The sequence below is a fragment of the Orbicella faveolata genome, unplaced genomic scaffold, assembly GCF_042242905.1.
Source record: "Orbicella faveolata isolate gen_17 unplaced genomic scaffold, um_ofav_v1 contig_26, whole genome shotgun sequence".
Lineage (NCBI taxonomy): Eukaryota > Metazoa > Cnidaria > Anthozoa > Scleractinia > Merulinidae > Orbicella > Orbicella faveolata.
The window spans coordinates 13,186,856-13,200,890 of record NW_028301554.1 but is presented as its reverse complement, the minus strand read 5'-3'; the positions used below and the strand labels follow the sequence as shown (position 1 = coordinate 13,200,890).

General features: G+C 36.9%; 1 protein-coding gene across 1 annotated transcript; it reads right to left on the bottom strand.

The window, feature by feature from the left end:
* Positions 1–275: 275 nt before the first annotated feature.
* Positions 276–12,135, bottom strand: LOC110063232 (T-complex protein 1 subunit gamma-like). The gene is made up of 17 exons (XM_020770191.2): positions 12,005–12,135; positions 11,876–11,937; positions 11,527–11,577; positions 10,833–10,895; positions 10,301–10,397; positions 8,677–8,878; positions 7,864–7,969; positions 7,319–7,401; positions 7,098–7,164; positions 6,194–6,228; positions 5,809–5,906; positions 4,731–4,911; positions 4,386–4,470; positions 3,270–3,371; positions 2,629–2,769; positions 2,003–2,134; positions 276–1,373 (listed from the first exon to the last, which is right to left on the bottom strand). Exons 1-17 carry the CDS (start codon positions 12,030–12,032, stop codon positions 1,263–1,265), a joined length of 1,644 nt encoding a protein of 547 aa, XP_020625850.2. The 5' UTR covers positions 12,033–12,135; the 3' UTR covers positions 276–1,262.
* Between the last annotated feature and the right edge of the window lie 1,900 nt (positions 12,136–14,035).

Sequence of the window (14,035 nt, the reverse complement as noted above, 5' to 3'; positions counted from 1 at the left end):
ATTAATTGTAAAAAGATTCTAACTTATGAAAGTGAAGAAAGGAGCGAAGAGTGAATTCTACCCTCAAACTTGTAACTCGGACAAGACAAACGTCATTTTCCGAGCTAAAAAGGGGGTCTCAATGAATGTTATCGAGACGTACCACATATAGTACTAAGTTCCATTCCTCTCGGTACATAATTGGAGCGTATCCCACATTTTAAAAAGTCCTAATGATTATCGTCGCAGGAGCTTTTGCTGGTGAGGCCAACGCAGGTTATTACTCAAAATGCATGTTTCTTAATTGTTCACTTTATTAATACTTTTGAGGAATTTTCACGATTCATGCACTTCACTCTAGCATAGAGGTTATGGGGCTTTCGCGACAACTTTCGGAAATTTAATTGCACTTTCATGGAACAGGAAGAGGAAACCCTGCTTTGATCACTTCGACTCTTAAGTAAGATATCAATTCCTAGTGGAACGGAAATTCTTGCTGCTTCATAGACTGCCTTTCTGTCCAAACTATAAATAAATACTCGCTCTGCGAGATAAACTTCTCTATTACAACTTTCATGGTTTGATACCATGGATCAGCTGAAAACACAGATCACGAACCGTACTACACATTATAACAGCTCGCACAGCCGAGCTATCAAACTTTGCATACGCAAGCTTGTATCATAAACGCTCATGGCGTGGACAAAGTTGACTTCGCGTCGCCAGAGAAAGTTATTTCCATTGGCGGTGTTATAAAATAATTGATTCATGCTTTTAGTTGAATATCATCGAGTTATGATGCACGCGGAAAGTTTGGGGAACACTCAAGAAGCTAGAATTGTCCTCAGATGCACCTCGAGCACTCTTACGCTTCTCTCGTGCTTTTCAAACTTTCCACGAGCATCATAATTCGATGATACAAACTAAACCAGGAATCGGCTTTTACGTTGCGTTTATATATGACTGACGTTGGTCGTGAATTCAAGCGGTAACTGTTCTCTGTCTTCTGTCCTGTCCTCTGTAGGTCTTTAACTTGTTGGTAGACATAATTCTGAACTCAAGGTTTCAATATTGATTACACTGTTCTGTTCTTGAACACCAATATCAAGATCCAAAAAAAGTTCATTCCGCACGCACGTGCAAAGCATAGCCCAAAGTTTCAAAGCCCGTTTCCCAATCCTGGAACGGAAGTCGTCGTGAAAGCGCCCCATAAATCAGTGGCGAGCTATGCATCTTCAGTGGCCCATAACTCGTGTAATTTGTTTGTTGTGTGGGACTGGCGATCAATCCTCAGGAGTTGTAGTAGGAGCAGCTCCTGACTGTGAGCCTTCTTTTCCGCTCGCCTTTTTCGTCCCAGAAACGATATCATCAATACGCAGCAAAAGCATGGCCGTCTAGACAAACAACATCAAACAACTGTTAATTCAGTGTGGCCAATACATGTACAAAATCTGGCTAATGGTCGTTTTCGTTTAAAGTCAATTCATGGGGAAAACAGAAAAGACATCTTACTTGTCAGTGAGGTCAAGAGGCATGGCTAAATTAATGTTCTATTAAATAAGTGTTGGAAATTTATCCTGGTATTCTTTAGAGTTCAATTACTATTTGGTCTCGTAATAGCCTGCGTGTAAAGGGGTCTTTGCCTTTGTTAATTGACTCTGCCGCGTGAAACAAAGGCACTAGTTGATGTCTGCCACGTAGGCTAGTCTTGTAACAATCCCTTCATTTTACCACAATATCGAATTCTATCGTCTTTCCTCGTCGTATAGAATAGGAGAACTTGGTTACAATTTACCCAGAGCGATTTCCATCATATTTGTCCAGCTGGAGGGACAGATCATTTTTCGATCAGATTGAGTGAGCCCGCGGTGTTCGATGAAAGCACTGCTGCTTAGCAACATACAGTATCCGAACAACGTTTGAAACGCCCAAGAAAAATCTGATTTTCCAGCTTCGTCAGAATAATACTAAGTTGCCTTATTTAGTTTGTGGATGTCTAGAGATGACATAAGTTAATAACTACCTCAATAGCAGTCTTGAGAGTCTGTGCTTTAACCGAGTAAGTGTCCCACACACCCAGTTCATTCATGTCTGTAATCTCACCAGTCTCGCCATTAACGCCCCAGGTTGTGTTACCTTCTACAGCATGTTTTGCCTGTTAATCATGTCGCAAACAATCAGCAAGTGTTATACCGGCAGCCCCATGAAAAGTGTAACAGTATTTCGTATTCATAGAAGTGATTTTACACGTACACGTAGTTGATCAAGTTGTAGACTTCTTTCCTTTTCCTAACCCACCGAGCACGATTTGCCCGTCTTCCTTGCTACCTGTCAGCGGTTGTACTAGTCAGAGGTGACGGAATTTCAGGAATTTTCCGAGGGCATAAAGATAACATTTCCAGGATTGAGAAATTTCTTGATGTAAATGATAAACGAATTCTCCTTTTTGAGAAACTGACTTTTTAAAGCGTTTGTGGGAAAAGTTTAGACAGCAATATTTTATTTCCTTTTTGATACAACTATGAAAAATTCAGCAGTTTTCCACAAGTAGAAGATAAAAAGAGAATTCTTAAGAGTTTTGCGTGACATCCGTTGATGAAAACTCTAACAGGAATCCTGCCGAGCTTGTAACTGAACATGTATGCTTACTCTTAGGGCAGTAAGAGTCCTGATGGTGTTAGCTCCACAGTTCTGAATCAGAGTACGTGGGATCACTTCCAGTGCCTTGGCAACCGCTTTGTAAGGCCACTGTTGAACACCTGCCACTGACTTGGCTTTCTCTGTTAGCACCTGCAATATGACAACATCACAACTTAAAAAAAAAAAACAAAACAAGCAGGAATACTGACAGACTTAAACATAAATCCTTTTGTCTAACAATAAAGATAGGGAGCTTTATTTTACACAAAACCATTTTACTAGCATATGTCATTAAGGGGACAATGACACATTTCTTACCAACCCTTGTTGCACCAACAAAACAGTGTAACTCATTGTGACATGAGTTTATTGAGGAAAAAAGGCATAACTACAGTAGGCAAGGAAACCATTGAGAATCAAGCCAAAGATTGACAACATTGCATGCTCCTAACATATTTGGTCAAGCTTTATTAGAGCCTTTTCAATGCAGCTTAATTCTTACTGGGTACTGCCACCTTGGCAATGGGTAATATGGGGCTACACTGTACACTCCCACATGTATATTGCAGGTTGAAAAGAAAAAAAAAAAGAGCGATGTCCCTGTCACATGATTTCAGCGACAGCAGTTTTTCATCAGGAAAAGTACTCACATGAGCAAGAGCCATCTCCGCTGCACCACCCCCTGGTACAAGCCTGGGATCTAACATCACATTCCGTGCCACATTCATAGCATCATGAAGGTTGCGTTCAACCTAAACAAAACAAACATCATTATAATTCTGATTGCAGAGAAATTTAATTTATGACTGTTGGAAAGATAAGGGAAGGCATAAGGAAGGGAATCCCTCAGGTAACAAGGAAACGAGTGCTAATTTTTTTTTTTTTACAAAGATAGAGGCAAACTACAAACAAATTAATGAGGATAAGAGCTCTGATCTAGAAATTAGTATAAATCTATTCTCCTGCTGTTTGATGGAGTTTAAGAGCCCTACTTTTAACTCTTTTGAAACATGTTCCAAGATATTAAATTTTTTCCTGTCTCTAATTACTGCTCTCTTACCATTACATTTGATACTTGAACAATTTAAACTTCAATAAATAGACCAAATGAGAGACCATGTGCCTAGGGATAGACTGGGCACTAGAAGTAAGAAGGTTTACTGGTAATGAAGTTTTTCTCAAAATCTACAGGTTGTATGAGCCCAACTCACAATTTCAGGAATTAGAAATTGGCTTTGATTAAGCATTCATGAAAGGTAAAATAAAAATCTATAAGACATCTCACAGTCAATTTTTTGCAAACAAAGAAATGTGAAATAAATAGCTAATAAACTCTTCTCCAACTCATTAAGAATTCATCAAGTTTAGACGAAAGAAATCATGACCATGACTGTGTTTGGATATCTGATCTTAATTAGCATAGACTTTTATTACTTTATTTCTCTGTTTTCTCCTTAGTTTTACTGTAGTTTTGATCAAGAAGAAAAATCAAGTACTCGAGACCGTGTTTGAACACATTTCCAAACACCTCGCAGTTTGTCAAAAATACTCTGTTGCGTGTCGTATTGTCAATTCAGACTCTTCTCTGTGTTTGGAAATGTGGTCAAACACGGTCTTTCATGTTTAATAGAATTTTATTACATCACACTGTACTTTAAGATGTATGGATATACTAAGGTAAAATAATGAAGCTTTCATAGAGTTTGTTTGTTTGCTGATTTGTTCATTCTCGAAAATTAATGCTCTTGATAGGAAATTGAAAATACCTCATTTAAGATGTCTTTACTTGGTCCACGTAGTAAGATTGTACATGCCTTGGGATTCTTGCATTCAGTCACAAAACAGAAGTACCTTTCAACAAACAACTCCCATGTTACAAGGCTTCATGAACTAGCTTCATGTATTGCATTTATCTGAGTGACTTGTGTCATTTGTTTGACTGTGACAGCTTGTCTACATTTTGCATGGTTACAACCTAATCTTTGCTACATCTGAGCAGCAATACATGTACAGTATAACCGACAAAATATAAACTATTTGCAAGCTTATTATGATAAGGTACATGCAGTTTAATTTAAAAAGCAATAATTCATGATTTGTACCAAACTTACTCATCTCCAAATTTACTAATTTCAAATAATCCAGCCCCAGTGCCAACATCTTCTTCTTTCAGTTCTTCTGTTCTGTTAACGATGGTTGCACCACATGCACGAGCAATACGATTGTTGTCAGTTTTCCTGATACGGCGTATCGCTGTGATTCCATTCTTTACCAGGAAATGCTGTGCAAGGTCTGGAACATTAAAGTAACAATACTGTTACCAAAGTAATAACAATCTCTGTGGTGGCCATTTCTGAGTTGCCTTGGCCTCTGTTCCAAAATTAGTCCTTGTGGAAAACTTTTGATATGAAATGAGTCTGATTCGCATGAAATAAAAGTGATAAGAACTGTTTCACACAGACTAGTTTTAATACGGAGGCAACTGAGAAATGGCCCATGAAATAGGGTAGCTTTAGGTTCTATCTTGGCAGACAACACTGCAGTTATGAAAATAGCCCAAAGAAAATACATGTATGCACTGACTGGTTTAAAATTGTGTTTCTATAACTTAAAAACTTACAGTGCTAGCACAAACTGTTGACCCAATGTTAGCACAAGCAAAGAGAATGAGGATCAAAGAGAAAAGTTGTTTTCTTTTTTTATTGCGGAACGTTCTAAAAGAAATATAAAACATGTTCTCTGTGTTTCTTTCATGTCAAAAACACTTGTGGAAGTTTAATTTGGGAGAACTCAAGAAAATTGTGGAAACACTCCCCTGTTGGCTTGCGTTCCCACAGCATTTCTCCTTCTGCCAAACTTCCACTTGTGTTTCTATAGCTCGAGAGCAATATGGAACATGTTTTCATTTTCTTAAAGATAAGGGTAGAGGGGACAGTTCTAGTGTCAAATGTGGTGCATTGTTTTAATGCAAGTGGTGAGAGGTTTAAAGAACTTGGTCCCTCAAGCAATAGCTGATAATCGTTTAGATTATCGTCCATAGTACTATAATTATACATTTTGTAAGAAATTCAAAGACCATTGCATAGAACGTGCGTGTCCACTGACACCATCTCAACAACATAATGTACACCATACATTCAAAAGAAAAAAAAATGCTTACTTTACATATAATATCAACAACTGTTTCACCTGATACTCCCTTTTCTGTGAACACAACATCAGGCTTTAAAGCTATAATGTCACTACAGACTCTTTGAATAAATTCCTCTTCTAGCTGAAGAATACGACTGAAAAAGAAAAACAAAATTATGATGAAGGTTGACAAAGTGTTTTGTGGAAAAAAGGTGGAAATGTCCTTTTTAAAAAATATGTTCATTATCCTAGGGAATCTGGTTTGCTTCAGAGTCAGAACCTTGCATACAGTTAAACACTGACACTATTTAAAGTGCAACTGTCTCCCATTTTTTCCGTTTAAACAACAACAGGAAAAAAGATTGATAAATTACATGGTTAGAAAGGTCTTAGAGGGTGAAAACGAAATTGATAAACTGGATGTTAGACAGAGTCAACTTACCTGAAGTCTGCTTCTTGGGTAATTTCTAAGCTGGTCTGAGAAAGAAATGAATTACATTGTAAGAAATCAAATGACAAATAACTGTTGTACTGAATACTGCAATTTTTTAAAGCACCCTTAATTAATGACGCTGACAACATCTAAAATATGACAACACTGTACTATGAAAAGAACTAATAGTCAAAATATCAAGTGCTTATTCCCTTTAGTTTAAGCTGAAAATATTAATTCTCTTTAAAGGGGCACTGTCACGATATATTTGCTTAAAACTGTTAGAAATTTGCAAAATGGTCCCTAAATTTATGTAATAAGAGCTTTCCAATTAGCTCTAACTAAATGATTAAAAGCAATTTCTTGTAGAAAGTCCACACTGCAGCAACATTTTTGCTAAATTTCAACAATTTTCAAGCCAAACTTGAACCGTAAAAAAAACCTGACAATCTGTCACTTTTCTAAAAATCCATATCACAATCCGTTTCCATCCTCGCCATTGTTAGCCATCCTCACTTCCTAATGAGTTTCAATCATTTGTTGAGTACTGCTCTACAAAATAAAACCATTATTGTTCAACTTCCAATGATTGAGATATGTTTTTGAGATTTCCAAAATCATGCTAAAAATGGTGACAGTGTCCCTTTAATGCTTGTTATACATTTCATTAACATTAGTTCTGAGAATTAACATGTATTGATTACACATTATGTACAAGTAAGCTAATTTATGATTTCAGACTCCTCATACTGCAAAATGATTATTGGAAAATCTATTTAAAGTTAATAACAAAAACCCAGCAGTTACCATGTCAGGAGGGAGCAGGCTGTTTAACCTGAGATATTGCACTGAAACCATGCAGAACCAACATTTCACATGAACACAAATGCTACTCCAGACTAGGGCACTGTACCTGACTCTCTCCTTTCTTGTACTCCAGAGAACAATCCAGAAGAACTATCCTGGGGTTTTCTATTCTCCTACAAATGCAAACCAGATTACAGATCGACACACTTCCTGTGACAATCCTACATGTATGTAATATGTAATATTATATACTGCATGTGAGTAAGCAATTAGCTGACCTGATTATTTCAAGCTAACATACATGTAAGTGTCAGAAAAGAGCCATACCTTCTCATCCTGGAATGAGTGACATCTTTGTTAACCATAACACCAGATAAAACACGCGACTCTTCAAGTTCACCTCCAGGAACCTACAACAGCACATGTTATAAAATAGTCTTCAGACTTCAGACATGTATGTGTAAAGTATGTATCAGTATATGTCAGTATCAGTATATATCTACAGACTACAACTTTGTCACTAAATGTTCTGCAAAACTGCCGATTTTAAAAACAGAAGCAGACATTTGCTTGAATTTTACTGTTGTTCGCAAGTATTCATGTTATCATTTGAAAATTGCCACTTCTGCACTGGGAACATCATAAAATACATGTAACAGTTTTATCATGATGACCAATATACCCACAAAGCCTCTATTTCAGTGATTTCAGTAAACAACTGCCCTACAAAAAAATAGATTGTCCTAAATTTACGTGTACATTTACCGGTATACACAGCCAACCAAGTAAATTTTAATAGAATGGCAAAGCTACCATATCATTGTGAATGAAACCAGACAAAATCCATAAAAATGTGTCAAATAATATGATACCTTTTCTACTTTAGCATAATTTTTAATGTCAATCTCTTTTCTGTCGCCTTGATCTCTTACAACAGTACGTACAGCATCTAAAGCTATGTTACAAGCCAAGTCTCCCCTAAAAAAAAGAGAAAGTGTTCAATAATTATTAGCACATTGAAGTTCTAGTGGAGGCAGCGTGACTGAGTGGTTTAGGGTGCTGGTGTTGTAATCCGCAGGTCCCAGGTTCAAGGACTCCACCCTGCCACTACTGGGATTTGTTTCCCAGTAGTCCCAGGTTCAAATCCTCAGCCATGCTTTGTAACTACATGTAGCCAACTGGTTGGCCTCCTGCCATTTGGGATTTTTAACTATGTTACATTTATTTGAAATATTTGTTTCCTTTCTTTCAGTGGCATACCTATAAACTAGCTAAGATTAGTGCTTGTATAGCCAAGTACATGTCCACTATAAATAACATTTACTTTTTTTTTAATTTGACAAATATTTTAACTTAATACTGCATTTTATGTAAAAAGGAAAGATGCTTAACTCTGCCAAATACATGTAGAATGCCATTGGGTAGAGCAGATTTTGCATTACTTCCCCATCCAACCAAACAAGCATCTGGATTTTATCAATTCTTCTTACACAAAAAGTGTAAAAATCAGCATATAAAATTACCCTAAAGCTTGAAAGTTCCCTACAGGGTTTTTCTTCTTTCCCGCTCCCTGGAGCACTTCTGGGGGCAGGGAAGAGGAGAGACCCTGGGAACGAGGTTGGAGAGGCTGTAGTACAAACATTTATGGCCATAAAAAATGAAAAACAACAACAAAAATAACTAACCAATGATGCACAAATTTTGTCCCAACAGAGCTCCTGACAATCTTCAACATTTCCTCTCTGTTGTCAACATCAACTGGAACACTGATTTGATCTCTGAGGATTTCCAAAATGTCATCCATGGCTTGTCTGTAAGCTCCAATAATAACTGTAGGATGCATCTGATCATCAAGGAACTGTTCAGCAACTGACATCATTTCACCAGCTGCAGCATCACCACACAATCAGTAAGTTGTGCAGCCATGCAAAATAATATACTTTATTACATAAAAGTCAGTGGTCTACTGAGCAGTAACAAATTGATAAAAACTTAACACAGGCATAGTATTTTAAAAGCCATCCCAGGGCTCGAAATTGCGACCAATACAGTCACCAATGTAACTAACATTTCATCCTTGGTGACCAAAATTCGGCAAAAATTCTGGTTTAGTCACCATAATGGCAACTACATTTCTCTGTATTCACGATCAATCCAGTTATTTTGTCACACATTATGTCCTTCTAGACAATCATATTGAAAGATCTTTGCTTCTAAAACATTCAACATAAGAAAAGAAGTCAATCCATCCTTTTGCTCTGCTGTATTGACTATCTCACAGTGGAAAACTTTCAAGTTTGAAATTGCCCTACAATGCATTGCAAACCCTTGATCATTGACTATGTCATGTATGCCTAAGGACGGATCATACTAGTATCTGATTCAAAAGAAATTTATTGAGTAGAAACACTTCAAAAAGCACTTACTATTAAATTTTATTCTAGATCTTAATAAACTGGTTTATTTTCCTTGGTACCCTGACGCATTTTTCCTTCTGTAGCTTTCAATTTATTGGCACCTTTCCTAAAAAATTGGCCCCTAAAAATGGTCTTCAGGGGCCACTTTGGCCCTCAAGATAAATTTTCTGGCTGAAACACTGCTTAAATTTGTTGGTGTATGATCGAAACATCTTCGGATCTTCTTTGGCCATCTTCAGCGATCTTCGGTAATCTTCGGAAAACATTCGGAAATGTTTGGAAAATTCTTGGAAACGTTCGTCTGGCCTTTGGAACAATTTTGGAAAATCTTCGGAAATGTTCGGAAAGTGGTCGCAAATCTTTGGAAAATTGTCAAAAACAGCGTCATCAGCATGTCTATATAATAAAAAGGACATTACATGTTAGCTTGAAGATATGAATTTTATGTTCTCATGGCAAAAACAATATCTCACAAGTGAGTGCAGCAAACTTGTGAGATATAGTTCTTGCCACTCGAACATAAAATTCATATCTTCTCGCCACCGTGTAATATCCTCTATGTATCCATATGTTGGTAACAAAGCATAAATACATAACTTTACACTGTATACTTTTTGTCTCAGTTCTTCAGTAAAAGCAAACAAGTAACACTTGTAAATTCCTTCCAAGAGGAATATAATGCAATACCTGATTGGATTCCTGGAAGTATACTTTGACCTACTGCTGCAGAAAATCTACCTTAATTGTTACATGGCAATTCTCAATAGTATGTCTAACTGAGGGGCTTCTTGAGAGTTGTAGCGATATTTACAATGGCAAAATATATAAAGTTAAACAAGGTACTTCCTATATTTGAATTGGACTTAAAGCTGCAGACAGTAAATACCATTACCAAGAATAATGACAGAGGTAGTGCCATCACCGACTTCTTCATCTTGAGTTCTGCTGATCTCAATCATTGATTTGGCAGCTGGGTGCTGCACTTGAATCTAAAAGTTCATGTACAAGAAATATAGCAATCATTAAATAATATAAAAGCATATAAATTTGTACCTGTAGGAATAAAAACACTATGTAGAATCTCCTGTGGAGAACTCTCAAAAACAGGTACTGAGCTCAAATTTGGTTTATCCTAAACTAAAATGTTGGTCAGTTGCCAAACCTTGTTACCCCAATATTGTATTCAAGCTTTTAGCCAGATGGGTGTCCACCCATCCGCATGAGCTCAATATTAACCTAATCACTTTGATCTGGGTATCATTGCAAAGATCTTCTTACTGCAGAACTTGAGTACAAGTGGTGCCAAGTTTAGTCAAAGGTGACCTTATCAGATGTGGAACAAAGGCCAATGCTGGCAATGGATGGTTACTGTTGGGACATAAGCCAATGGGTTAAATTTACAAGAAAAAAGGAGTGATTCTTACCTCACGAAGTATTGCATTTCCATCATTTGTCATAACAATTCCTCCCATTGGGTCCATTAGCATCTGATTGAAGATATTTTATTTATATAAGACACATGATTTCTAACAATTCCCTTCACATATTTTATGATCTCAATAATGCAACTATAATAGTTCAGATTTCTAATTTGAAAACAAAAAATATTTCATCCTTATACATACCCTGACTTAATGCTGCCAACCAGAGAATAAATGACCAAACTTTGTATATGAAATCCCAGCCAAGGTCAAACAAAATACCCAGGATTTCGTTTTTACTTCAAATAAATACCTTAACCATGCATTTTACATTTTAGACACCTTTTGATTTACAAAAACAAAAGAGAAGTGTCCTATACACAAAAATGGTATGCTAAATGTCAATCAATCAGTGTCAAATACCAATCAAAATGTACTGTCTAGATGTACAAGTCCAACCAAACAATGAGTAACACAACAAGTTTTGACCCTCTTTGTATCTGGCTATATCCAAAAAAATATTCTGCCCAGATCTCTACAGTTTTAGGAATGTTTTGAGTCAATGGTGAAGCATGTACACAAGAAAGAATGTACATGTAGGTGAGATCAGACGAAGTCATTGGATATTACTGAAGACAATGAGAGCTGACTTTGAAATAGTGATTAAATATGACAGAAGAGAGTGGGCAAGACTCACCTTTAACATAGCCTTCGGTCCTAAACATGTTCGAATTATGTCCGCTATAGTCTGCAAGACAAAAACAATGTTAGTAACTGAACGTTGTCAGAGGCTTACTAGATGATCTAGTGAGGTAGACATGCAAATCTGCCATTCTGTCTTACGGAAACACCCAGAACAAATTGCTTTGATAAACTGGGAAATGTGTACATGTCATGTAACAATGTTAAGTTCACATTAAGCTTATATAGAGCACTGTGCGAGCATTGTATGCAGAATAAAGATGTGCAGGGCATAAGCTGGGAATGACACGATTCTTGAGATATTTTCTCTTTTTAATAACCCTAAGCTTAAGTTTCATACTGACCTTAGCTGCTTCTACATTTCCAAGTTGTACTTTGCGACCAGACTCTCGTCTTGTGTTTTGATCTGAAGAAACCGTCAAGACTTAGTATAAAATATTCAGATAAAATCAGAATGGGACAAGTATACTTACTTAGCACAATAAGAGGTGTTCCTGACATTTTTTCAACGCTCCGACAAGTCAAATTACTGTAAAACTATGAGCCAGTTTATAGCAAAATTTAAGATGGCGGATGCACGTGTTAGTAACGTCACATATTATCCAATCAGAGATTACGATACATCCCATGCCTAGCTGTTTGTTAAGACCAATCAATGAGACCGATAGATTTAAGCTAACCAACCTCGTCCCCAGGGTCTTCTCCACTTTTCAAAAATGGCTGGTCTCTGTGCAACAAGCGCGCGGTCTCTCCCGCGCAAATCTAAACAAAGAGAGGCTGAAAAGAAAAAGAAAAGGGAAAAACCCGGCTTTGAATAGACTATTTATTCTTGCAAATGAAAATGCTTTTTAGTATTTAGACTTTCAGAAAAGTCCTTCGGCTAGGTCAATGGTCCTCACAAGAAAGAACAGACAAGAACCATGAACTGCTGTGCAATTTTTATGTTTATGTTTTTAACCTCAACTGTAGCATAACGAGGGGTTGAGGAGGACAGATCTAGAAACTATCGTCTAAGAATAATACATGAGGATAAATGGGCTAGCTTAAGCTCCAACACACGAACATTAATTCGCCAATGCCCTGCATCTCCTAGTAGTTTGGAATCAAATTGAATATTAGTTTCGTCTGTTTATCTTAGTAACACTCAGGAATGGTCAAGCCTAGGTTAGCTTGATCGAATAACTCGTAGATCCGTTCAGCGGAGTGAAGGCACCTCCTTTCTTTGGAGTGGCACCAGGCTTATTGTTTTTCTTTTCTTTTGACTTTTGTCTTCTAAGAAAACGAAATTCTCGTAACTAGGTGTACAGAGTAAGTAATACTGAGTGGGGTTTTATGTCAATAAATCTTTACTACCGTCACTATGGAAGTTTGAACAAAGGAACAGATAAAATGCATGTCAGTCGACTATCAATTAACACTTGAAACATGTTAATAATGATTTTCTTCTTGTGAATTAGAACGGCACTCCCTAAACACTCCGCTCGCGAGAACATAAAGAAGGCGAAAGAAAGAAACTGGAGAAAGCCTTGTTCTAATTTTCGCTGAGGTATGCCCCTTAATCGTATTCTATTTGCTGTTTTATTGGTGGTGCAATATCGAATATTAGTGCTCATTCTTTTTAAGTTACGATTTCTTAACACAGTTAAATGGTGGAAATGATTACGAAGCTGCAAAGAAAGAATTGAATTGTGACAAGCAAATATGAAGGTATACTAAAAGATTTGACCTGTCAAGAACCTTTCGTACGTTTAATGCGGTTTCATTCCACAAAACGGTGCTGAAAGGGAGGGGCTTTCAGCATACCGAGAGCAGTTTCAAAACAGTCTGTAAAAACGCGGTATCATTTGGTGTTCCGTCAAGAGGGAATTCGTAATGCAAGCTCTTGGGTGCTTCAAGATTCATTACCTTTATTAATTGAATTTATTTTCTTCGTAACCATTGCATTCGAGATTTGGTTTTCGTAGTTCTTCAGTTTTAAAACGATCAGTTTTCGAAGAGAAAATATCGTCTATCTTTTTTCCTTAACAACGATTCAAAATTTACAATTACTACGCCGATATCGCGTTACCATGGAAGTAAAGATACTTTTTCCAGAAACTCTTTTAAGTACAAGCACATTACAAAGTGAGTCAATTTAAGGTTTAACTTTTACCCTATACAGTCAAAGCGATGAAACCCGCAAAGAGGAAAGCAATCAAGTTCTTTTATAGTGTCATGAATGGGGCTAATAAATCATTATTACAGGTTAAAGTGGTTTTGTATTGCCATACCTATTACATACGTTTTCTTTGTCATGTATAGCGTAATTGACGGCCACAACGTGACAAAAAAACGAGATCCAACATTTAAATGAGTGTTACATACAACGAGACAAAAAAGAGTTTTTTTAACTTGTAGACATAAATGTCCACGCTGTAAAATTCCCAGATATAAACAAGGTAAGGTATGTTTTCACGAAACACAGTTTGTTTACGATTAACTTTATTAGATTCACACGCGTTCAG

Coding starts and splice junctions, on each gene's coding strand:
- LOC110063232 (XM_020770191.2), bottom strand. CDS start 12,032: ATGTCAGGAACACCTCTTATTGTGCTAA. Junction 10,896..11,526: donor GACCGAAGGCTATGTTAAAG/GTGAGTCTTGCC, acceptor ATCTTCAATCAG/ATGCTAATGGACCCAATGGG. Junction 4,471..4,730: donor ATTAGTAAATTTGGAGATGA/GTAAGTTTGGTA, acceptor GTTTGTTGAAAG/GTACTTCTGTTTTGTGACTG.